Raw genomic sequence first — 27,738 nt, 5'->3', positions numbered from 1 at the left:
CCTTTACACGGATCAGTCATCCTGGTCCCTTTGCAGAAAAACAGCCCCAAAGCATGATGTTTCCACCCCCATGCTTCACAGTAGGTATGGTGTTCTTTGGATGCAACTCAGCATTCTTTGTCCTCCAAACACGACGAGTTGAGATTTTACCAAAAAGTTATATTTTGGTTTCATCTGACCATATGACATTCTCCCAATCTTCTTCTGGATCATCCAAATGCTCTCTAGCAAACTTCAGACGGGCCTGTACATGTACTGGCTTAAGCAGGGGGACACATCTGGCACTGCAGGATTTGAGTCCCTGGCTGCGTAGTGTGTTACTGATGGTAGGCTTTGTTACTTTGGTCCCAGCTCTCTGCAGGTTATTCACTAGGTCCCCCCGTGTGGTTCTGGGATTTTTGCTCACCGTTCTTGTGATCATTTTGACCCAACGGGGTGAGATCTTGCGTGGAGCCCCAGATCGAGGGAGATTATCAGTGGTCTTGTATGTCTTCCATTTCCTAATAATTGCTCCCATAGTTGATTTCTTCAAACCAAGCTGCTTACCTATTGCAGATTCAGTCTTCCCAGCCTGGTGCAAGTCTACAATTTTGTTTCTGGTGTCCTTTGAAAGCTCTTTGATCTTGGCCATAATGGAGTTTGGAGTGTGACTGTTTGAGGTTGTGGACAGGTGTCCTTTATACTGATAACAAGTTCAAACAGGTGTCATTAATACAGGTAACAAGTGGAGGACAGAGGAGCCTCTTAAAGGAGAAGTTACAGGCCTGTGAGAGCCAGAAATCTTGCTTGTTAGTAGGTGACCAAATGCTTATTTTCCACCATAATTTGCAAATTAATTCATAAAAAATCCTACAATGTGATTTTCTGGATTTTTTTTCTCATTTTGTCTGTCATAGTTGAAGTGTACCTATGATGAAAATTACAGGCCTCTCTCATCTTTTTTAGTGGGAGAACTTGCACAATTGGTGGCTGACTAAATACTTTTTTGCCCCGCTGTATATACTAATCTCTGCTGGAATGCTGGAAGTAGCCTATAGGTCTAACCATACAATCCTATCACTATAGCTTTCAGAGTGCTTGGGGCCCTTTTTCTCTGTCAATCATTATAGCTTTCAGAGTGCTTGGGGCCCTTTTTTCTCTGTCTATCCCTATAGCTTTCAGAGTGCTTGGGGCCCTTGTTCTCTCAGTCGTAGCTTGTGGTATTTAGCAGTAGTCATGGCCTCCCTCGGTCTTTCCTTTGTGAATGGATCCACTAGCAGACTTTGAGGTTGATATGGATAATAATTCCATAGTTTAGTCCCCAGGGAGCCAATCATTTAAGCACTCCCAACTCTCCCTCTTCTAATAGCTCTATTTAATCAACAACCAGTAAGGAAAAAGAGCAAATAATTTTCTGTTTTTACTACAATTAACTTCTTTGAATATTAGGAACGTTATCCCCCATATGAAGGTGTCCATAATATATCACAGGATAAAAAGGAGCTGTCAGGACTGGTTTAGTTGTCATTCAAAGCGTGTGAGTTTTTAAAAATATTTTTTGCCAAATTTGGGACTTATTTTAGGTTATTTAATGACCCTCCAAGAACGTCCATGTTTTCCTTCCCTTTGGACCCAGGGTGGATTGCTGCGCAAATTGGGTCTGACTGCAACAGGATGTCAATCTGTTTCAGCCGTCTGTTTTTGGTTTGCAATATTGAACTTGCTTGATTGCCGTAATGGCATACAAGAACACTTGTGAAGTTTTTTGTACTCCGGAGAGAATTGGCAAGTGCCATATACGAGAGCCGTCCTAGTTCGCCACATCTGAGAGTGCTAGCACTGGCTTTGAAATGAAGAGGTCATTTGTTTTGAATGAAAGTTAGCCATAGCTCCCCCGAAATCATTCCCACAGTCGGCATTGATGTTAAACGCGCAGCCCCTTTGAGTCCAAACGCGCTCCTCTTAAAACAGTAATGAATATGAGGAAAAAGATTACCCATCAATACCCATTTTATTCCCTGCCAGAGCAGTTGAGACGCCAACATAAGAAAGTGATCATTGTAAATCATTTGAACAGCTTGAAAATACCTTTTGGTCATTGGGATGACATCAAATAACTCTTGATTGGATGATGTGAAGAGACGATGGGTAAAATCATTTTCAGACACACCTGTTTTTTATTAGGGCAATTTGTAATGTTAAAGTGAAAAACATTGAAGCTGTTAGAAAAATTGCCATCAGTGGGGAGTTATGTAGATCCATCAATGTTTTGCAGTCATGGTAACATGAATATATCACATCCCCAAATGGCACCCTATTCCCTTTATAGTGCACTACTTTTGACCAGAGCCTTTATGCGCTATAACAGGAATAGGGTACCACATCGTTTATCGTTTGAATACTTGTTAATAAATCTCCTTCAAATCAGAGTACTTCAACTGAAACACAGAATTAGGAGAATGTGCTGACAAAAGCACGCATTTTATTGAAGTTGAAGGTAGTTTCGCGAGTGATTGCTAACTAGCGTTAGCGCAATGAATGGGAGTTTGTGGAAGTCTGATCCCATGGACTACCAGTCATTACGCTAACGCAAGTTAGCAACTTCAATCCAACTGCACGCAGAGACATCCAATTGACAAAATCTCACACTATCCCTATAACGCTCATTGACCTTGAACATGCATGCACATTTTCAACAGTCATATTCTTTTCACCCACCAGACAACTTTGCTATTGTCTGGTAAGGGATCATATATAAGCACCACTCCGCTATAGAGACGCTCTGCTGTCCCAAAGCTCATAGACCTAGGGCAAACAATAGCAAAACATTTTGAAATGCAAAACGAAAATCTGGGTTTCTTAATGGACAGGTCCAAGCAGGCCCCTCCTCTTTCAGGTTTCTTCAGTTTTGTGCCTAAGGAACACAATTCTGTATGTATATTTATGTTTCTTTCTGCTGTGCCCTTCTCCCAGTGATGCTGCAGCCTTTTGACTACGACCCCAACGAGAAAAGCAAACACAAGTTCATGGTGCAGTCCATGCTGGCCCCCCCCGAAATGACAGACATGGAGGGAGTGGTGAGTGTGTCTGTCCTGTCACCGTCCTCTCTCTGTCTCTCTCTCTCTGTCTCTCTCTCTCTGTCTCTCTCTCTCTCACTCACTCACACACACACACACACACACACACACACACACACGCATACTAAAGAAGAAATTGCACCAATATGGAAATCTGGGCCGTTAATTATAGCATAGATATTTTTACCTGAACACATCTGCTGATATGACTAGTATATTGTACATACCTGACAATCATCTGCCAATACCAACATGACGAATATATTGTGCTTACCTGACAATCATCTGCCAATACCAACATGACGAATATATTGTGCTTACCTGACAATCATCTGCCAATACCAACATGACGAATATATTGTGCTTACCTGACAATCATCTGCCAATACCAACATGACGAATATATTGTGCTTACCTGACAATCATCTGCCAATACCAACATGACGAATATATTGTGCTTACCTGACAATCATCTGCCAATACCAACATGACGAATATATTGTGCTTACCTGACAATCATCTGCCAATACCAACATGACAAATATATTGTGCTTACCTGACAATTATCTGACAATACCAACATGACGGATATATTGTGCATTTCTAACAATTATCTGACAATACCAATATGACTGATATCCCCACGTCTCAAGTTGACCACCATCATTCCTGTTTCCAAGAACTCTTAAGGCTTCATGCCAAAATGACTACCACCCTGCAGCACTCACATCTGTAATCATGAAGTGCTTTGAAAGGCCGGTCATGGCACACATCAACTACATTATCCCAGACACGCTAGACCCACTCCAATTTGCATACCGCCCCAACAGAACCATAGACAATGCAATCTGAATTGCTCTCCACACTGCCCTCTCCTACCTGGACAAGAGGAATACCTGTGAGAATGCTGTTCCTCAGCACCATAGTGCCCTCTAAGCTTGTCACCAAGCTTAGGACCCTGGGACTGAATACGTCCCTCTGCAACTGTATCCTGGACTTCCTGACAGGCCGGTAGGCAACAACACATCCGTCACGCTGACCCTCAACACGGGGGCCCTCCAGGGGTGGGTGCTTAACCCCCTCCTGTATTTCCTGTTTACCCACGTCTGCGTGGCTAAGCACGACTCCAACACCATCATCAAGTTTGCTGACGACACGACGGTGGTGGGATCACCAACAGCGATGAGAGGATTTCCCAAGCTTTAAACATCCCAAGGAGCACTGTGCAAGCGATAATGTTGAAATGGAAGGAGTATCAGACCACTGCAAAACTTCAGTATTCCATGTTAACATCTGACAAAAATGTCTAAAGACACTGAAGCCATCCAACCTCACTGAGCTCGAGCTGTTTTGCAAGGAGGAATGGGAAAAAATTTCAGTCTCTCGATGTGCAAAACTGATAGAGACATACCCCAAGCGACTTACAGCTGTAATCGCAGCAAAAGGTGGCGCTACAAATTATTAACTTAAGGGGGCTGAATAATTTTGCACGCCCAATTTTTCAGTTTTTGATTTGTTAAAAACGTTTGAAATATCCAATAAATGTCGTTCCACTTTATGATTGTGTCCCACTTGTTGTTGATTCTTCACAAAAAAATACAGTTTTATATCTTTATGTTTGAAGCCTGAAATGTGGCAAAAGGTCGCAAAGTTCAAGGGGGCCGAATACTTTCGCAAGGCACTGTACTTGCGTGTGTCTTTACCTCACATTGTAGTTTTTTAATACTACAATGCAGTAACTAAAGATCAGTTTTTTATTTAATTGTCATATTTATTTAGATTTTTTAAGTAAATATCTGCAGTCAACTTGGGCACTCGGTTATGAAATAAATCAGATCGCGTTCTTCAATTTATGTGTTTGATTATTTTTCATTATGAAGCTTACCAGTAGTTCCCTGAATCAGCTGAGCCATCACGTTGTTTGTTTCCAAGCGCACAACGACGAGAGACCCAAGCCTCGTGAGCAGGGTTGGGGATCAATTCCATTTCAGTTCCTGTCAATTCAGGAAGTTAACCAAATTCCAATTCCAGATTTTCCTCATTGAAAGGCATTGGAATTAAAGTTTGGAATTCATTGTACTTCCTGAATTGACTGGAATTTAAATGGACTTGACCCCACCCTGTTCGTGAGCCACTCTCACTGTTGTGCAGCATGCAATGATCTGGAAACACTTCACAACTAAATATTTTCCAGACAGATATCTTAACTATTAAGTTAACTGTGTCTAAATTGCAATTGTGCATTTGGTCTGCTAACTTAGTAGCTAGTTATCCAAGTGGTAATCTTTGTGCAAAATCAAGCTTTTCTTGATAACAGCAGAGAATTCCAACCTGGATCAAGATCCTTTCTGTGTAAGATTAGTTTTGTGCAGAAAACTGTGAGTAGCATTTTCTTGTTACATGTGTAAGTTTATGAGCTGGGATGTCTGTCCTGTATAAAATGTTTGCATGTGCTCATTAGCAATTCGCTAACAGCATTGCTAACCTTTGGATTACAGAGACTCAGTGGGGTCTTTTGCGTTTTTTAAAATAGCAACCTTATGTTCAGTGCCTGTAATACCGCATACTCCGGGATGACACAAGGACAGTATGAAAATATGGATACGGCCCAAACGTAGTGAAAAACAAAACACTGCCGAGTCTGAAGCCTCTTGATTGTGACAGAACAGAAAGGTTTGATAAACACTTCACACAAGTGGAGAAGGAAGACAATGGGGGAAAAAATCTCACTGCCGGTAAACCACTGTCCAGTTTGCTTTCCCCGGTCTTGGGCTCACGTTGGCTGTGGTCTCTCCCTCTCTCTCTGCAGTGGAAGGAGGCAAAGCCAGAAGAGCTGATGGACTCCAAACTGAGGTGTGTCTTTGAGCTGCCGGCGGAGAACGAGAAAACGGTGGGTTCATAGTCTCTTATTACTTCTCTCTTGCAATATTTATATAGTTGCCTCCCAAAAAAATGACAGCCTACTATAAAATACATAATTCAACTACTGAGCCGTATTGTATGCTCAAATAAATGGGGAATTTATATTATTTTATACTAATTTGTCAGATAAATTGATTTTGTTAAACAAGTTTTTTCTCAAAAAGGTAGGGGTCAAAATGATTGACACCCCTGTTTTCAATACCTCAACCTTTGCAAGGATAACAGCACTGAGCCTTTTTCTGAAATGTTTTATTAGTTGTAGAACATATTGGGAGGGGGATCTTAACCATTCCAGACCCTCTGTGCGTATGGACTGCCCTCTCCAATACAAAACTACCGGGGGGGGGTTTGGGACCAACTTTTTATTTAGTTTTCAGGAGAGGGGTTAATGGTACAGGTGTAAGTCATAATCATTCAGATATGTTCATAATTCACACACAAAAAAAAACACTCAGAGAAATGCATACAAAGATAACCCTAACACATTCTCACCCTCAGTCTCCTTCCACCCTCCCCACCCTAAAACCATGTTTCCCACCCAGCAACCGAGGTTGCTTGTCAGTCCTCCCTCCCTCCCACCCATCCATCTCCTGAGACTCCCGCCATAACATCCAGAGATTCTAATAGTAGCTATATCCACTGGTTAAATGGGAGAGAGAGAGAGTGAGAACCAATATTTTGTCAGGAATAATTTTGAAATTAATTTTGTAACTTGTCCCAGAATCATTTAACAGCATGACACTCCCACATCATATGACGGAATGTGCCTTACTGATTTAGGGGACATAGTGAACAATCGGGAGTTGGGGATCATTTCAGCCTAAAATATTTAATTGCCGTTAAATACAGTCTGTGAACAAACTTAAAATGTAAAGTACCATTAAAAAGTTTGGACTATGTTGTAGAATAATTGTGAAGACGTCAAAACTATGAAATAACACAAATGGAATCATGAAGTAAGCTAAAAAGTGTTTAAAAAAATCTAAATATATTTTAGAAGTAGCCCCCCTTTGCCTTGATGACAGCGTTGCACACTCTTGCCATTCTCTCAACCAGATTTTTTTCAACTGCATATTTACCATCTTCTGTCATCTTCCCTCTTCCTTGTTTTTCTCACACACACGTATTTTTCTTTCCCTGTCGCTCCGTCTCATCTGTTACACGTCTCTAAAACTCAAGTGATTTAGTAGAGAAAATCCCTGTCATCAGGAGTCGAGGCAGAGCTCCCCTTGTCTTGCCATAACCATAACCCCAGCCATAACCCCAGCCATAACCCCAGCCATGAACATAACCCCAGCCATAACCCCAGCCCCAGCCATAACCCCAGCCATAACCATAACCCCAGCCATAACCCCAGCCATAACCATAACCCCAGCCATAACCATAACCCCAGCCATAACCCCAGCCATAACCCCAGCCATAGCCCCAGCCATAACCCCAGCCATAACCCCAGCCATAACCCCAGCCATAACCCCAGCCATAGCCCCAGCCATAACCCCAGCCATAACCCCAGCCATAACCCCAGCCATAACCATAACCCCAGCCATAACCATAACCCCAGCCATAACCCCAGCCATAACCATAACCCCAGCCATAACCATAACCCCAGCCATAACCATAACCCCAGCCATAACCCCAGCCATAACCCCAGCCATAACCATAACCCCAGCCATAACCATAACCCCAGCCATAACCATAACCCCAGCCATAACCATAACCCCAGCCATAACCATAACCCCAGCCATAACCATAACCCCAGCCATAACCCCAGCCATAACCATAACCCCAGCCATAACCATAACCCCAGCCATAACCCAAGCCATAACCATAACCCCAGCCATAACCCCAGCCATAACCATAACCCCAGCCATAACCCCAGCCATAACCCCAGCCATAACCCTAACCCCAGCCATAACCCCAGCCATAACCCTAACCCCAGCCATAACCCCAGCCATAACCCCAGCCATAACCCCAGCCATAACCATAACCCCAGCCATAACCATAACCCCAGCCATAACCATGACCCCAGGCATAACCCCAGCCATAACCATAACCCCAGCCATAACCCCAGCCATAACCCCAGCCATAACCATAACCCCAGCCATAACCCCAGCCATAACCATAACCCCAGCCATAACCCCAGCCATAGCCCCAGCCATAGCCCCAGCCATAGCCCCAGCCATAACCCCAGCCCCAGCCATAACCCCAGCCATAACCCCAGCCATAGCCCCAGCCATAGCCCCAGCCATAGCCATAACCCCAGCCATAGCCCCAGCCATAGCCCCAACCATAACCCCAGCCATAGCCCCAGCCATAGCCCCAGCCCCAGCCATAGCCCCAGCCATAGCCCCAGCCATAACCCCAGCCATAACCCCAGCCATAACCCCAGCCATAGCCCCAGCCATAACCCCAGCCCCAGCCATAACCCCAGCCCCAGCCATAGCCCCAACCATAACCTCAGCCATAGCCCCAACCATAACCTCAGCCATAGCCCCAGCCATAGCCCCAGCCATAGCCCCAGCCATAGCCCCAGCCCCAGCCATAGCCCCAGCCATAACCCCAGCCCCAGCCATAACCCCAGCCCCAGCCATAACCCCAGCCATAGCCCCAGCCCCAGCCATAACCCCAGCCCCAGCCATAACCCCAGCCCCAGCCATAACCCCAGCCATAACCCCAGCCATAGCCCCAGCCCCAGCCATAACCCCAGCCCCAGCCATAACCCCAGCCCCAGCCATAACCCCAGCCATAGCCCCAGCCATAACCCCAGCCCCAGCCTTAACCCCAGCCATAACACCAGCCATAACCCCAGCCATAGCCCCAGCCATAACCCCAGCCATATCTCCAGCCCCAGCCATAACCCCAGCCCCAGCCATAACCCCAGCCATAGCCCCAGCCATAACCCCAGCCCCAGCCATAACCCCAGCCCCAGCCATAACCCCAGCCCCAGCCATAACCCTAGCCATAACCCCAGCCATAACCCCAGCCATAACCCCAGCCATAGCCCCAGCCATAACCCCAGCCATAACCCCAGCCATAACCCCGGCCATAACCCCAGCCATAGCCCCAGCCATAGCCCCAGCCTTAGCCATAACCCCAGCCATAGCCCCAGCCATAACCCCAGCCATAACCCCATCCATAACCCCAGCCCCAGCCATAGCCCCAGCCATAACCCCAGCCCCAGCCATAACCCCAGGATTAAGCCCCAGCCATAGCCCCAGCCATAGCCCCAGCCATAACCCCAGCCATAGCCCCAGCCATAGCCCCAGCCATAACCCCAGCCATAGCCCCAGCCATAGCCCCAGCCATAGCCCCAGCCATAGCCCCAGCCATAGCCCCAACCATAGCCATAGCCCCAGCCATAGCCCCAGCCATGACCATAACCCCAGCCATAACCCCAGCCATAACCCCAGCCATAGCCCCAGCCATAACCCCAGCCATGACCATAACCCCAGCCATAGCCCCAGCCATAACCCCAGCCATAGCCCCAGCCATAGCCCCAGCCATAGCCCCAGCCATAGCCCCAGCCATGACCATAACCCCAGCCATAACCCCAGCCATAGCCCCAGCCATAACCCCAGCCATGACCATAACCCCAGCCATAGCCCCAGCCATAACCCCAGCCATAACCCCAGCCCCAGCCATAACCCCAGCCCCAGCCATAACCCCAGCCATAGCCCCAGCCATAACCCCAGCCCCAGCCATAACCCCAGCCATAACCCCAGCCATAGCCCCAGCCATGGCCCCAGCCATAACCCCAGCCATAGCCCCAGCCATAACCCCAGCCATAACCCCAGCCATAGCCCCAGCCATAGCCCCAGCCATAACCCCAGCCATAACCCCAGCCATAGCCCCAGCCTTAGCCATAGCCCCAGCCATAACCCCAGCCATAGCCCCAGCCATAACCCCAGCCATAACCCCAGCCATAACCCCAGCCCCAGCCATAGCCCCAGCCATAGCCCCAGCCCCAGCCATAGCCCCAGCCATAACCCCAGCCATAGCCCCAGCCATAACCCCAGCCCCAGCCATAGCCCCAGCCATAGCCCCAGCCATAGCCCCAGCCAAAACCCCAGCCATAGCCCCAGCCATAGCCATAGCCCCAGCCATAGCCCCAGTCATAGCCCCAGCCATAGCCCCAGCCATAGCCCCAGCCATAGCCCCAGCCATAGCCCCAGCCATAGCCCCAGCCATGACCATAACCCCAGCCATAACCCCAGCCATAGCCCCAGCCATAACCCCAGCCATGACCATAACCCCAGCCATAGCCCCAGCCATAACCCCAGCCATGACCATAACCCCAGCCATAGCCCCAGCCATCGCCCCAGCCATAACCCCAGCCATGACCATAACCCCAGCCATAACCCAAGCCAAAGACCCAGCCATAACCCCAGCCATGACCATAACCCCAGCCATAGCCCCAGCCATAACCCCAGCCATGACCATAACCCCAGCCATAGCCCCAGCCATAGCCCCAGCCATAGCCCCAGCCATAACCCCAGCCATAGCCCCAGCCATAGCCCCAGCCATAGCCCCAGCCATGACCATAACCCCAGCCATAACCCCAGCCATAGCCCCAGCCATAACCCCAGCCATGACCATAACCCCAGCCATAACCCCAGCCATAGCCCCAGCCATAACCCCAGCCATAGCCCCAGCCATAACCCCAGCCATAACCCCAGCCCCAGCCATAACCCCAGCCCCAGCCATAACCCCAGCCATAGCCCCAGCCATAACCCCAGCCCCAGCCATAACCCCAGCCCCAGCCATAACCCCAGCCCCAGCCATAACCCCAGCCATAACCCCAGCCATAGCCCCAGCCATAACCCCAGCCATAGCCCCAGCCATAACCCCAGCCATAACCCCAGCCATAGCCCCAGCCATAGCCCCAGCCATAACCCCAGCCATAACCCCAGCCATAGCCCCAGCCTTAGCCATAGCCCCAGCCATAACCCCAGCCATAGCCCCAGCCATAGCCCCAGCCATAACCCCAGCCATAACCCCAGCCATAACCCCAGCCCCAGCCATAGCCCCAGCCATAACCCCAGCCCCAACCATAGCCCCAGCCATAACCCCAGCCATAGCCCCAGCCATAGCCCCAGCCATAACCCCAGCCATAACCCCAGCCATAACCCCAGCCCCAGCCATAGCCCCAGCCATAACCCCAGCCATAGCCCCAGCCATAGCCCCAGCCATAACCCCAGCCATAGCCCCAGCCATAGCCCCAGCCATAACCCCAGCCATAGCCCCAGCCATAACCCCAGCCATAACCCCAGCCATAGCCCCAGCCATAGCCCCAGCCATAGCCCCAACCATAGCCCCAGCCATAGCCCCAGCCATGACCATAACCCCAGCCATAACCCCAGCCATAGCCCCAGCCATAACCCCAGCCATGACCATAACCCCAGCCATAGCCCCAGCCATAACCCCAGCCATGACCATAACCCCAGCCATAGCCCCAGCCATAGCCCCAGCCATAACCCCAGCCATAGCCCCAGCCATAGCCCCAGCCATAGCCCCAGCCATGACCATAACCCCAGCCATAGCCCCAGCCATAACCCCAGCCATGACCATAACCCCAGCCATAACCCCAGCCATAGCCCCAGCCATAACCCCAGCCATAACCCCAGCCATAGCCCCAGCCATAACCCCAGCCATAACCCCAGCCCCAGCCATAACCCCAGCCCCAGCCATAACCTCAGCCATAGCCCCAGCCATAAGCCCAGCCCCAGCCATAACCCCAGCCCCAGCCATAACCCCAGCCATAGCCCCAGCCATAACCCCAGCCATAGCCCCAACCATAACCCCAGCCATAGCCCCAGCCCCAGCCATAACCCCAGCCCCAGCCATAACCCCAGCCATAACCCCAGCCATAGCCCCAGCCCCAGCCATAACCCCAGCCCCAGCCATAACCCCAGCCATAGCCCCAGCCATAACCCCAGCCCCAGCCTTAACCCCAGCCATAGCCCCAGCCATAGCCCCAGCCATAACCCCAGCCCCAGCCATAGCCATAACCCCAGCCATAGCCCCAGCCATAACACCAGCCATAACCCCAGCCATAGCCCCAGCCATAACCCCAGCCATATCTCCAGCCCCAGCCATAACCCCAGCCCCAGCCATAACCCCAGCCATAGCCCCAGCCATAACCCCAGTCCCAGCCATAACCCCAGCCCCAGCCATAACCCCAGCCATAACCCCAGCCATAGCCCCAGCCATAACCCCAGCCATAGCCCCAGCCATAACCCCAGCCATAACCCCCGCCATAACCCCCGCCATAACCCCGGCCATAACCCCGGCCATAACCCCAGCCATAGCCCCAGCCTTAGCCATAGCCCCAGCCATAACCCCAGCCATAGCCCCAGCCATAACCCCAGCCATAACCCCATCCATAACCCCAGCCCCAGCCATAGCCCCAGCCAAAACCCCAGCCCCAGCCCCAGCCATAACCCCAGGATTAAGCCCCAGCCATAGCCCCAGCCATAACCCCAGCCATAGCCCCAGCCATAGCCCCAGCCATAGCCCCAGCCATAGCCCCAACCATAGCCCCAGCCATAGCCCCAGCCATGACCATAACCCCAGCCATAACCCCAGCCATAGCCCCAGCCATAACCCCAGCCATGACCATAACCCCAGCCATAGCCCCAGCCATAACCCCAGCCATGACCATAACCCCAGCCATAGCCCCAGCCATAGCCCCAGCCATAGCCCCAGCCATAACCCCAGCCATAGCCCCAGCCATAGCCCCAGCCATAGCCCCAGCCATGACCATAACCCCAGCCATAGCCCCAGCCATAACCCCAGCCATGACCATAACCCCAGCCATAACCCCAGCCATAGCCCCAGCCATAACCCCAGCCATAACCCCAGCCATAACCCCAGCCATAACCCCAGCCCCAGCCATAACCCCAGCCCCAGCCATAACCCCAGCCATAGCCCCAGCCATAACCCCAGCCCCAGCCATAACCCCAGCCCCAGCCATAACCCCAGCCATAACCCCAGCCATAGCCCCAGCCATAACCCCAGCCATAGCCCCAGCCATAGCCCCAGCCATAACCCCAGCCATAGCCCCAGCCATAGCCCCAGCCATAACCCCAGCCATAACCCCAGCCATAGCCCCAGCCTTAGCCATAGCCCCAGCCATAACCCCAGCCATAGCCCCAGCCATAACCCCAGCCATAACCCCAGCCATAACCCCAGCCCCAGCCATAGCCCCAGCCATAACCCCAGCCCCAGCCATAGCCCCAGCCATAACCCCAGCCATAGCCCCAGCCATAGCCCCAGCCATAGCCCCAGCCATAACCCCAGCCATAGCCCCAGCCATAGCCCCAGCCAAAACCCCAGCCATAGCCCCAGCCATAGCCATAGCCCCAGCCATAGCCCCAGTCATAGCCCCAACCATAGCCCCAGCCATAGCCCCAGCCATAGCCCCAGCCATGACCATAACCCCAGCCATAACCCCAGCCATAGCCCCAGCCATAACCCCAGCCATGACCATAACCCCAGCCATAGCCCCAGCCATAGCCCCAGCCATAACCCCAGCCATAGCCCCAGCCATAGCCCCAGCCATAGCCCCAGCCATGACCATAACCCCAGCCATAACCCCAGCCATAGCCCCAGCCATAACCCCAGCCATGACCATAACCCCAGCCATAGCCCCAGCCATAGCCCCAGCCATAACCCCAGCCATGACCATAACCCCAGCCATAGCCCCAGCCATAGCCCCAGCCATAACCCCAGCCATGACCATAACCCCAGCCATAGCCCCAGCCATAACCCCAGCCATAACCCCAGCCATAGCCCCAGCCATAACCCCAGCCATAACCCCAGCCATATCCCCAGCCATAACCCCAGCCCCAGCCATAACCCCAGCCCCAGCCATAACCCCAGCCATAGCCCCAGCCATAACCCCAGCCCCAGCCATAACCCCAGCCCCAGCCATAACCCCAGCCATAACCCCAGCCATAACCCCAGCCATAGCCCCAGCCATAGCCCCAGCCATAACCCCAGCCATGACCATAACCCCAGCCATAGCCCCAGCCATAGCCCCAGCCATAACCCCAGCCATGACCATAACCCCAGCCATAGCCCCAGCCATAGCCCCAGCCATAACCCCAGCCATAGCCCCAGCCATAACCCCAGCCATAACCCCAGCCATAGCCCCAGCCATAACCCCAGCCATAACCCCAGCCATAACCCCAGCCATAACCCCAGCCCCAGCCATAACCCCAGCCCCAGCCATAACCCCAGCCATAGCCCCAGCCATAACCCCAGCCCCAGCCATAACCCCAGCCCCAGCCATAACCCCAGCCATAACCCCAGCCATAACCCCAGCCATAGCCCCAGCCATAACCCCAGCCATAACCCCAGCCATAACCCCAGCCATAACCCCGGCCATAACCCCGGCCATAACCCCAGCCATAGCCCCAGCCATAGCCCCAGCCTTAGCCATAGCCCCAGCCATAACCCCAGCCATAGCCCCAGCCATAGCCCCAGCCATAACCCCAGCCATAACCCCAGCCATAACCCCAGCCCCAGCCATAGCCCCAGCCATAACCCCAGCCATAGCCCCAGCCATAGCCCCAGCCATAGCCCCAGCCATAACCCCAGCCATAGCCCCAGCCATAGCCCCACCCATAACCCCAGCCATAGCCCCAGCCATAACCCCAGCCATAACCCCAGCCATAGCCCCAGCCATAGCCCCAACCATAGCCCCAGCCATAGCCCCAGCCATAACCCCAGCCATGACCATAACCCCAGCCATAGCCCCAGCCATAACCCCAGCCATGACCATAACCCCAGCCATAGCCCCAGCCATAGCCCCAGCCATAACCCCAGCCATAGCCCCAGCCATAGCCCCAGCCATAGCCCCAGCCATGACCATAACCCCAGCCATAGCCCCAGCCATAACCCCAGCCATGACCATAACCCCAGCCATAACCCCAGCCATAGCCCCAGCCATAACCCCAGCCATAGCCCCAGCCATAACCCCAGCCATAACCCCAGCCCCAGCCATAACCCCAGCCCCAGCCATAACCTCAGCCATAGCCCCAGCCATAAGCCCAGCCCCAGCCATAACCCCAGCCCCAGCCATAACCCCAGCCATAACCCCAGCCATAGCCCCAGCCATAGCCCCAGCCATAACCCCAGCCATAGACCCAGCCTTAGCCCCAGCCATAGCCCCAGCCATAGCCCCAGCCCCAGCCATAGCCTCATCCATAACCCCAGCCATAGCCCCAGCCATAACCCCAGCCATAGCCCCAGCCATAACCCCAGCCATATCCCCAGCCATAACCCCAGCCATAGCCCCAGCCATAGCCCCAGCCATAACCCCAGCCATAGCCCCAGCCATAACCCCAGCCATATCCCCAGCCATAACCCCAGCCCCAGCCATAGCCCCAGCCATAGCCCCAGCCATAACCATAGCCCCAGCCATAACCATAACCCCAGTCGTAACCATAGCCCCAGCCATAGCCCCAGTCATAGCCCCAGCCATAACCATAGCCCCAGTCATAACCATAGCCCCAGCCATAGCCCCAGCCATAACCATAACCCCAGCCATAACCATAGCCATAGCCCCAGCCATAACCCCAGCCATAACCATAGCCCCATCCATAACCATAGCCCCAGCCTTAGCCATAGCCCCAGTCGTAACCATAACCCCAGCCATAACCCCAGCCTTAGCCATAGCCCCAGTCGTAACCATAGCCCCAGCCATAACCCCAGCCTTAGCCATAGCCCCAGTCGTAACCATAGCCTCAGCCATAACCATAGTTCCCTGGGCCACACTCTCACTTTTCACACAGTTTATTATTGTTGCAATTACTCTGCAAAGCACACACAGATGGTAGAAGATCACTTCCCCCGGGATGAGCAGAAAATATGAGCCCCATGAACAAAGCCACAGGGAAAATGGGCCGTTGTTGTTTTTGTTAATTATGATCAGCGAGATATATGGCTGGAAGCAACAGCATCGTCGGGCCACGTAGTTGGGAGTGAAAATGGAAACCAGCTTTTGCATCTCTTTTTGGAAGTATTGGGATTGGGGGAGTGTGTGTCTGTGTCTGTGTGTGTGTGTGTGTGTGTGTGTGTGTTTGACTGCACTCGCCTGCCTCTCTCTTAGTGTACGACATGACTGCAATCACTACCAGCCAGGCATGCAGCAGAACAAGTTACCAACATTCACTTTCTCCATATTGATTCCTTATTGTGACATTACCTTTGAGGTATGTTTCTGCATATGTACCAAGATGTTGTAATAAACCTAAGCCCTCTCTCCCTCTTCCCGCCTCTTCACCCACAGCACCAAGACCCGGATGCCAACAAGATGATGTCATCCAACCTGCTCAAGTCAGAGTCCTCCACACTGTCCATGAAGTCCATGAGCTCCACCCTGGACGACGGCGAGGTCAAGAAGGTCATGGAGGAGTGTAAGAGGTTGCAGACGGAGGCACAGCGGCTACGGGAAGAGAACAAGCAAATCAGGGTGAGAACCAGGGAGATGTCTGGGATTCAATCAAGGACTCAGTCAATGGCTATATACTGATGGACAAAACATTAAGAACAGTGCTCTTTCCATGGCACAGCCTGACCAGGTGAAAGCTATGATCCCTTGTTGATGTCACTTGTTAAATCCACTTCAATCAGTGTAGATGAAAGGGAGGAGATGGGTTAAAGAATGATTTTTAAGCCTTGAGACAACTGAGACATGGATTGTGTATGTGTGCCATTCAGAAGGTGAATGGGCAAGGCAAAAGATTGAAGTGCCTTTGAACGGGGTATGGTAGTACAGTAGGGACCAGGCGTCCCGGTTTGTGTCAAGAACTGCAACGCTGCTGGGTTTGGAATGGTTCACTACCCAAAGGATATTCATTATCCAGCCAACTTAACACAACTGTGGGAAACATTGGAGTCAACATGGGCCAACATCCCTGTGGAATGCTTTCGACACCTTGTAGTGTCCATATCCTGTCGATTTGAGGCTGTTCTTAAGGCAAAAGGGAGTGCAACTGAAGGTGTTCCTAATGTTTTATACACTCAGTGTAAATCATTCATTTTAAATTCAGAAAATGGATGTAGCAGCCCCAGATTTCCCCTTTAAAGAGCAGCACGCCACCCGCCACAGATTTCCCCTTTCAAGAGCAGTACGCCACCTCCCCTTTAAGTAGTGCCAGAGGCGGAATTGCTTTTGGCCACTCCCATCCCTGGATCCAGATAACACTAACAGAGCCCGCCCACCCGCTGTTGGGAAATGAAGTGTGTTAAAAGCTGGTGCCTGGTGGAGTCCTGAGGGGGTTTAGATGATTTACACATCCCCTTTGAATGAATGGACGACATTACCTATCTTTGACTGAATAAATTACATTACCTATCTTTGACTGAGGGATGTGGATAATACTGATGGTAATTTCCCCCCCCTTTCTCTCTATTTCACCATATCTATCCCTCTCCCCCCTCTTTCTCTTTTTCCTTTCCTCTCATATCTATCCCTCTCTCTTTCTCCTCTCTCCATATCTATCACTCTCCCCTCTCTATCCCCCTCTTTTTCTCTCTTTCTCTATCTCTTCACCCTCTCTCTCTGTTCCTATTTCATCTTTCTCCTTCTCTCACTCTCTTTTGGTATTACCACCCCCTCCAGGAAGACGATGGCCTGCGGATGAGGAAGAGCAATGTGTTGTCCTCCTCCCAGCACTCCCCCCACTCCATGGTGAAGGAGGAGGGGCTGAGCCTGCGCACAGTAGCCCTCATCGTGCTCTTCTTCGTGGTCGGAGTCATCATCGGCAAGTTGGTCTTGTAAGAGCAAGCGGCGAGCGAGAGACGGCCAACCGCATGCTTTCGGGGGATTGAAACAAACGGATTTGGGATTTTTTTTTATTCAGAAATGCCATATCAATGGGGTAGTTTTGAATCGTTCATTTATGTACAAATAAAAAAAGATACAAATCAAAATTACATGTTATGAACAAACCAACGAGAGAAAAAACAACAACAACTTGTTACAAGATCTCTTTAATCATAACATAATCATTCTGGCCTACGCCACAGATACAGTAGGAGGGAGTCAAATGCAGATCATTGATAGTCATTGACGTAAAGGATTTTCTAAACATCGGGGGGGGGGGGGGCTTGCGATTGAGTCAGTTTGCGTTGTGTGAATGAATGTTTTCACGGATTGTCATTTATCTTCACAAGTGGCCACAGGCCGTAGGCATACTCTGTGTAGTGAATCCATAGTAACCCTGGATTAAAGTAAAACCAGGTGGGCAGCACTCTTTTTGTCTCACCTCGTTTACAACATGATTGACAGGGAGGCTTCAGGAAGTAGATGGGATTATGCACAGGGCTACTGTCAACCAAACTGACTCTTCCAATCAGAGGCTTTGTATAGACCGTCTCCTCTGTGATTGGGGAACATCCTTAATCGACACAACAACCCCCTCCTCCGTCTCCCCATTCTCTGTTTTTCCAAGCTAGAACATTTCCCCCCCTTTGATCATAAATACCTAAGTTGGCAGTATATTCTTGATTGCATGCGTCCACTAAAGAGCATTGCATTTTTTGGGACATTTTACATTTAATTGAATTGCTTTCATCATTGTGATGTTTCTTTTCAGCCTTAGATTTTCTCAACTCAACCTTCAGATTTTTTTTCCCCCCTTTCAGATTTTTTTCGTTTTTTTTTTCGTTTTTGTGATAAAGTTTTTTTGGTTTTTAGGGTTTGAGGTATTATTAAAAAATGTATGCAGCTAAATGAACTCCGGATGGGTTGGGACTGAGTCACTGAATAGCCTACTTACTTTGTGACTGTTATTAGCACGTTATTCTAGAAGGAAAGCAGGGAGAGAGGGAATGAGGAAAGGTACTTGTAGAAGTGAGTTTTGTTGAGGTTTTCTTGGTTTTCTTTTTTCTTCTCCAAGCTGTACATTTGTTGATCTGTCAGGCAGAACTGTCATTTAAATGGTTTATGCAGTCCGTTCACCATGCTGTGACTGTCCACGTAACTCTTAAAGAACATTTCTCCAACTGTATGGTCATTGGCGTCATTCACCCCACTACGGTCAGCATCGATAGTTTTGGATCTTTGTCTGTTTGTTTCACCGTTATAGTTATCACTGCACTCATGTTCATTTTAATGCACTATATTCTCAAGAATGTTTTTTTTCCCAGTATCTATTAATGTAACTGTTTTGTTCGTTGACGTGTCTCTGCATTTAACTCACGAGAAAACTAAAACATACTAAACTATATCCTGAAGGGACCATTCTGCCTTTTGTGTTTGTCCCTACTGTTTTTGATTGCTTTGTCCTTAATGGGATTCATGTCAAAAATGCAATACACTCAATTTCTTTCATCTCACTGTCGCAGATTATGGATAACAAAAAATAACTTGCCGATGGAAGTATGGATTTGAGGAAAGAGCGAGGGAGAGAGTAACCTACTGTATCTACGTGTGACTGAGAGTAACCTACTGTATCTACGTGTGACTGAGAGTAACCTACTGTATCTACGTGTGACTGAGAGTAACCTACTGTATCTACGTGTGACTGAGAGTAACCTACTGTATCTATGTGTGACTGAGAGTAACCTACTGTATCTACTTGTGACTGAGAGTAACCTACTGTATCTACGTGTGACTGAGAGTAACCTACTGTATCTACGTGTGACTGAGAGTAACCTACTGTATCTACGTGTGACTGAGAGTAACCTACTGTATCTACGTTAGACTGAGAGTAACCTACTGTATCTACGTGTGACTGAGAGTAACCTCCTGTATCTACGCGTGACTGAGAGTAACCTACTGTATCTACGTGTGACTGAGAGTAACCTACTGTATCTACGCGTGACTGAGCATAACCTCCTGTATCTACGTGTGACTGAGCGTAACCTCCTGTATCTACGTGTGACTGAGCGTAACCTCCTGTATCTATGTGTGTGTGAAGCATGACTACTTAGAGGGAGGGCAGAACAGGTCTGAGCTGAGCTACTCTGTCCCAATGGTTGTGAAAACACTAAAATTGACCTGTCTACCATCGTGCTCCATGTAAGTAGTCTACCATCGTGCTCCATGTAAGCAGTCTACCATCGTGCTCCATGTAAGCAGTCTACCATCGTGCTCCATGTAAGCAGTCGGCAACTGTTTTGTATGTATATAAATAAGTCTAAGAAAAATTCCTATTCCTAGTCAAGTAGTCAGTCTATGGTGTTAAACCTTGATGGACTATGTAGCATCTTAATAATTTAAATGAATAAAGACCCTACCTAATTCTGTGTGAAGTAATTTCCTCTTTGTTCAACAAACCGGTCCGGAAAACAATTACATTTTTCATCCTCTGACTGAGAAAGCCGACAGCCTTGTTGACCGGTTTCATCTACTTTACAAAGTGTCAAGCTGTAAAAAGCTCATCACAGTGTCCGAGCTCATCACCGTGTCCGAGGGAAGAGGGACTTAGTTGGATGTCACTACTTTCACATGTCTAGATTAAATAATGGAGAGGGAAATGTCAGCATCTGAAATTAGCATTCCCCTCACAGCCAATACATCTCCACTGACATCTGCTGCTACATTAGCTATAGATGGTTTGCTTTATTTGGCTGTGGTTCTTGCAATGTTATTTTTTTTAATGTTGAAAACGATGTTTCCTTCTGGTAATTGGCTTTCAATGTGTCGTGGTGTTAAATGAGAAGTTGTTTTATTCATGTTATTGTATCTTTAACACCCTGTAAATGTTCTGTCAGCACTTCAGGTTTTGGTTTGACCTCCTGAGGTGCACCTGAAGTCAGTAGGAACTGTGGTGTTTTAAGTTGGTGGGGCCTAGATACTGTACATCTAGAGGCACTGTGGTGGAAATGACCCCGTATTCATTTACATTTTTCGATTCAGCTAGGGAATTGTCATTTCCAAGAAAAATAGCAATGGAATGTTCTCAAACTTGTGATAATGATAATCGACCCTAAACGACGCACCTGAAAACGGGTCAACTCAGAAATACCCTATGCATTGACACCGTGTGTTGACGTGTGCCAATTTTCCATCGAGAATGTTTATAATACACTTAAGGAAGGAGGAATTTACACCAGAAGACTTGTCATAGAGATTTATGAGGAAATGGATGGTTTCCAATCATTCTCTTCACAGCCTTTACAGACCTATAGTCTGGTGGATGAAACTCTACAGATGTTTTTTACTCCAGAGTCACCACAGGAAAACCACATTAGATGTTACGCGTTTGAGTTTTGGCCCTTGACTGGATTGGTTCCAATTGTGTCTGTAGTGTACATACAAGGCCTTCAGAAATTATTCATACACCTTGACCTATTCTACATTTTGTTGTGTTACAGACTAAATTCAAAATAGTCAATATATATATATTTTTTTATATCTCACCCATCTACACACAATACGTGTGACTGAGCATAACCTACTGTATTATTGACAAAGTCAAAACAAGTTTGTGGAATTTTTTGCAAATGTATTGAAAATGAAGTGGAGAAATATCTAATTTACATAAGTATTTACACCCCTTTCCTATGACACTCCAAATTGAGCTCAGGTGTTTCCAATTTCCTTTGATCATCCTGGATGTTGCTACAACGTGATTGGAGTCCACCTGTGGCCAATTCAATTATTTGGACATGATTTAAAGAAACACACCTGTCTATATAAGGTCCCTACAGTTGGTGTGCACGTTCGAGCAGAAACTATACCATGAAGTACAATAAACTGTCTTGCTGAGAATTGTGTTGAGGCATATATATGGGGATGGTTATAAAACAATTATAGAGTGTGGAAATTGTAAAAATATGGAACTACCGAGACTACCTAGACCTTGCGTCCGACCAAATTGAGCAACCGGGAAAGAAGGATAATGGTCAGGGTGGTGACCAAGAACCCAATGACCACTCTGACAGAACTTCCTTGGTCGAGAACCTGCCTGGTGGACAACAGTCTCTACAGCACTTCACCAATCTGGGCTTTATGGGAGAGTGGCCAGACGGAAAACACTCCTGAGAAAAAGGTACATGACAGCACGCCTGGAGTTTGCAAAAAGGCACATGGACGATTCGGAGCATAAGGCAAAAGGCTGTGGTCTGATAAGACAAAAGGGTAGCTCTTTGGCCTAAATGCAAAGCGCCATGTTTGTAGGAATCCAGGCACAGCTCATCACCCATCTAACACAATCCCTACCGTGAAGCATGGTGGCAGCATCATGCTATGGGGATGCTTTTCAGCAGCAGGAACTGGGAGACAAGTAAAGATAGAGGGACCAATGAATGGAACCAAAAATAGGCAAATCCTTGATGAGAACCTGCTTCAAAGTGTAAATAACCTTAGACTGTGGTGACAATTTACCTTCCTACAGGACAATGACCCCAACCATACAGCCAAAGCAATGCTGGGATGGCTTCAGAATAAGAATGTGAAAGTCTTTGAGTGGCCCGGCCAAAGCCCAGACTTGAATCCAATTGAAAATCTGTGGAAGGACTTGAAGATTGCTGTTCACCACCACTCCCATCTAATTTAATCTACAGGGAAGAACGGAAGAAATCCCCAAATCCAGATGTGCAAAGCTGATACAGACGTACCCAAGACAACGCAAAGCTGTACTCGCTGCCAAAGGTACTTCTATAAAGCATTGATTCGGGTATTTTACTATTTATGTAAATTTGATATTTCTGTATTTAATTTTAAATAAATGTGCAAACATTTCTAAAAACATGTTTTTACTTTGTCATTATGGGGTATTGGTGAACAAATTAATATTGAATCAAATTTGAATTCAGGCTGTAACACAACAAAATGTGTAATAAGTCAAGGGGTATGAATACTTTCTGAAGGCATTAGCTATTTGAATGCTGGCAGACTCTGACAAAGTGAGTTCCAGAAAGTGCCTGTCTATGGCTACGTTGCCTTCTAGGCCTGAATTCATTCAATCCTAAATTAGGTTGTGCTGATGTTTGAACCCATATCAGCAAATGTCACTCTACGTAGCTAGCCGACTCAATTTATATTCAAATCAATGTCTGTCACAGGAGAGATTGTGCAGATGTAACTGTCCTCCTAGAAACAGAATCCACTGTAGGATGAGACATTGTGAAGGTGTCACAGGTCAGGACTGTATTCACTTGTGCTCCAGTTTAAATGTTGTCCTCCCCCTTTTGATAGAGGGTTGTGACTTTAATCCAACAACTGTCAAGTCAAATCAAATTTGATTGGTTACATACACGTGTTTAGCAGATGTTATTGCGGGTGTAGCGAAATGCTTGTGCTTCTAGCTCCGACAGTGCAGTAATATCTAACAATTACACAACATATACCCAATAGACAGAAATCTAGTAAAGGAATGGAATTAAGAATATAAAAATATATGGATGAGCAATGTCAGAGCGGCATAGAATAAGATACAGTAGAATAGTATAGGATGCAGTATATACATATGAGTTGGGTAATGCAAGATATGTAAACATTATTAAAGTGACTAGTGTTCCATTTATTAAAGTGGCCAGTGATTACAATCTATGTATATGGGCAGCAGTCTCTAATGTGCTATTGTCTAGCTCAATCACCTCTTTATTTTAATGAATCTGGTACTCATTGAGGTATTTTCAATAAAACGGAGGTCTGGCTGAGTTTCCAAGTAAAAAAAAAACAAATAAAACATTAACTGTCCAAGTGCACTACATTAAACTATGCATCAAGCACACTTATTCACCATCAAATAGGCTTCTTGGTGTTAACTGTATGCCATAATTAGCATTGGCAATGTGCGGACCATTGTTTGTAACTTGTTCAAATACATGGGGAAAACAATCCACCTTCCTGCTTCTAACAGTTTGAGCAGCAAGTAACAAGCAAACAGCGTATGTTTAGATTTTATTTGTTGTCCTTTGCAGACATAAGTGTAACCCCGAACATTTTTAATGGCCCTCAAGCCAGAAATATTTGTCTGACGAGGAAGCAGATTGCATGCAACCCATTTCAACCTGTAAATATGCAAAGACCATGTTACAATTTTGATACACGGGACCATTACTGTCTAAATAGGATTTGAAAGCAGGAGTATGCCAGATCTGTTGGAGTCATGACAACTAGCACTCACTGCGTCTTTTTTAGGGGGAGGGAGAACAATAACTGCTGAAGCTTTTCCAGTAACATTGTGATGGCTCTTCGAAGCAGATGTTGTGATTTAGAGCCTGGCCAATAGAAACAGTAGCTGTTTTAGGGTACCTTCAATCCACAAAGTTGTATCTTGTTTCTCAATGGGAGACAACATAACTGGTTGTTGACTAGTGGGACCTAATAGGTTGGTTCAAAGTAAACTTAATGAGGATTTCTCCACCATTTTTCCAGATTAACATTAGGTCATGATATACAGGCCCTTGTTCCTGGCAGCTGATGAGGCACCAGTACAGTACCCATAATGCAGCAGATCTGTGGTCGTACACAGCACGTCATTTGTTTCGACAAGGAAAGAGGTTAACATTGTATAATAGCGATGCATTCTCAGAGCCAGAGAAGCTGAAGTGCAGCTGATGTTTTTAACTCATATGCGCACAAAAAAATAATGGGATTTTCTTAACAGCTTGAAATGAGAGCAAAAGTGTGAGAGAGGAAGTCTATCGAAGTCATGGGTACAAACAGTGATGTAAAGGTATTCACCAGTTTGGCTTTGTGGCGAGGGTTAATGTGTGGGCTCTGCTGCGTATGAAGGGGTAAAGGCGGCCATCCATATCCATACGATGAGGTGAGATGCTCCAAAAACAATTTCAGCACGTTGACCCTTGTCCATTTTCTCTGTAGTCTACAGTCGTGGCATCCTGACTGATGGCAGCCCATTCTTGCATAATCAATGCTTGGAGTTTGTCAGAATTTGTGGGTTTTTGTTTGTCCACCCACTTCTTGAGGATTGACCACAAGTTCTCAATGGGATTAAGGTCTGGGGAGTTTCCTGGCCATGGACCCAAAATATTGATGTTTTGTTCCGCGAGCCACTTAGCTATCACTTTGGCCTTATGGCATGGTGCTCCATCATGCTGGAAAAGGCATTGTTTGTCACCTAACTGTTCCTGGATGTTTGGGAGAAGTTGCTCCCGGAGGATGTGTTGGTACCATTCTTTATTCATGGCTGTGTTCTTAGGCAAAATTGTGAGGGAGCCCACTCCCTTGGCTGAGAAGCAACCCCACACATGAATGGTCTCAGGATGCTTTACTGTTGGCATGACACAGGACTGATGGTAGCGCTCACCATGTCTTCTCCGGACAAGCTTTTTTCCAGATGTCCCAAACAATCAGAAAGGGGATTCATCAGAGAAAAATACATAACTCCAGTCCTCAGCAGTCCAATCCCTGTACCTTTTGCAGAATATCAGTCTGTCCCTGATGTTTTTCCTGGAAAGAAGTGGCTTCTTTGCTGCCCTTCTTGACACCAGGCCATCCTCCAAAAGCCTTCGCCTCACTGCGCGTGCAGATGCACTCACACCTGCCTGCTGCCATTCCTGAACAAGCTCTGTACTGGTGGCGTCCCGATCTCGCAGCTGAATCAACTTTAGGAGACGGTCCTGGCGCTTGCTGGACATTCTTGGGCGCCCTGAAGCATTCTTCACAACAATTGAACCGCTCTCCTTGAAGTTCTTGATGATCCGATAAATGGTTGATTTAGGTGCAATATCCTTGCCTGTGAAGCCCTTTTTGTGCAAAGCAAAGATGACGGCACGTGTTTCCTTGCAGGTAACCATGTTTGACAGAGGAAGAACAATGATTCCAAGCACCACCCTCCTTTTGAAGCTTCCAATCTGTTATTTGAACTCAATCAGCATGACAGTGTGATCTCCAGCCTTGTCCTCGTCAACACTCACACCTGTGTTAACGAGAGAATCACTGACATGATGTCAGTTGGTCCTTTTGTGTCAGGGCTGAAATGCAGTTCAAATGTTTTTGGATGATTCAGTTCATTTGCATGGCAAAGAGGGGACGTTGCAATTAATGGCAATTCATCTGATCACTCTTCATAACATTCTGGAGTATATGCAAATTTCCATCATACAAACTGAGGCAGCAGACTTTGTGAAACCTAGTATTTGTGTCATTCTCAAAACTTTTGGCCACGACTGTACATTCTAAAGACTGGATCAAGTGTTCTCTCACAGGGCATTAGTAAGACAAACCCACCGAAATGTCTGAGGTTTGGAAACCCTGTTTCGCTGAAAGGAAACCTTTCTCAGCATGTTTGGCTTGCCTTTTTTCTAGTTATTTTACGGAGCATTCTTTTCCTGCACGAAGAATGACACTTTTCGGAGACCCCACTTCAGAATCCAGACTTTCCCACAGTTGGGGAAGCTCTCCAGATAATTGAATGTCTGAGCACATATTTAGATTAGCATTGTGCATCAGGTACAATGGCACTACAATGGTTTGGTTCTGATTTTGCTAACAGAACTCACTGGCTAAACGTTCGTCCAAAGTCAACTGCTCAACGAACAGCCCATTCAATTAACTCCGCAGCCAAATTGGCACACAACAACGCATGTCCCTGGAAGGAGTCGCTTTCACCAAATAGGGAGCAGTAAAAAGCACTTTTATAATTTTTTTTTTACGGATGCCTTTAACGAGCCACTGGCTTGATTGCAAACAGGTTACCCTGTAATTCGCCCTTGCCTGACGCTCAGCTTTTATGGCGCGCAACAGAAACCGCAAACAGACTATAAAAAGCGGTCGTTCCCCAGCCTTCCTCAGTCATCACTGCCCTCCTCCTAGCTGGAACATAACCATGGTGGATCAATGTGTTGTTATTGGCCCAGTTGTGGAACATGGATTTAGGAGGCTTTAGAGTCCATTAAATGACAATCCTGCACATTAGTGTTCTGATAAATGCCAGTCATTTTCCGTCTTTTTTTCTCTCCCTCTTGGTTTTTCGTTAGATTTTCAAACCAAGCCTGGAGTACACTTGCTCAAACCCGAACGATGACCTCATGGGTCTAGCAGCCACCATCACTATTATGAGAGGAGTTAATCTGAACAGTATGTTGCCTTTGAAAGTGACTCATATGGATCTTCTCCTCTTGGGCTTTTTATGACTGCACCACCGAAGCCCAGCTTCAATCTTTCGTCCGTTCTTTCACAGAACAACCTCAGTCTTTTCCTATTTTATTACGCCAATGCAGACTTAAAAATAATAGAAATGGTCAACTACCAATCCAAAATGATAATCATCACTGTAACATGCTGACCAGATCGCTCGCGTGCAGGTGAAGAAGCCGCATGTGGAGTTCCTGGGCTGGAGTGGCTACACTGGGTCTGTGGTTCTGAGGCCAGTTGGGCATACTGCCATATTCTCTAAAATTGAATGATGAATATTCAATTCTCTGGCAACTGCTCTGATGGACATTCCTGCAGTCAGCATGCCAATTGCACACTCCCTCAACTTGAGACATCTGTGGCATTGTGTTGTGTGACAAAACTGCACATTTTAGAGTGGCCTTTTATAGGTGTACCTGTGTAATGATCATACTTTTTAAATCAGCTTCCTGATATGTCGAACCTGTCAGAGAGATGGATTTTCTTGACAAAGGAGAAATACTCACTAACAGGGATCTAAACAAATTTGTGCACATTTGAGTGAAATAAACTTTTTGTGCCTATGGAACATTTCTGGTACTTTTTATTTCAGCTCATGAAACAAGGGACCAACACTTTACATGTTGTGTTTATATTTTTGCTCAGTATAAGTCATCATACATTTGTAATGCTTATAATTGTTTATAAAGGTCTACA

General features: G+C 48.0%; 1 protein-coding gene across 1 annotated transcript in view; it reads left to right on the top strand.

The window, feature by feature from the left end:
- Nucleotides 1-19,230, top strand: part of LOC139413870 (vesicle-associated membrane protein-associated protein B-like) — a 41,206-nt gene extending 21,976 nt beyond the window's left edge. The window contains exons 3-6 of the mRNA XM_071161698.1: nt 2,953-3,056; nt 5,866-5,946; nt 16,273-16,455; nt 17,608-19,230. Coding sequence (XP_071017799.1) covers nt 2,953-3,056; nt 5,866-5,946; nt 16,273-16,455; nt 17,608-17,766 — 527 coding nt within the window. The 3' untranslated portion in view covers nt 17,767-19,230. The remainder of the gene's footprint in view (nt 1-2,952; nt 3,057-5,865; nt 5,947-16,272; nt 16,456-17,607) is intronic.
- The last annotated feature ends 8,508 nt before the right edge of the window (nt 19,231-27,738 follow it).

The sequence above is a fragment of the Oncorhynchus clarkii genome, chromosome 7, assembly GCF_045791955.1.
Source record: "Oncorhynchus clarkii lewisi isolate Uvic-CL-2024 chromosome 7, UVic_Ocla_1.0, whole genome shotgun sequence".
Lineage (NCBI taxonomy): Eukaryota > Metazoa > Chordata > Actinopteri > Salmoniformes > Salmonidae > Oncorhynchus > Oncorhynchus clarkii.
The sequence above is the reverse complement of the archived record's forward strand: the minus strand, read 5'-3'. Positions and strand labels throughout refer to the sequence as shown.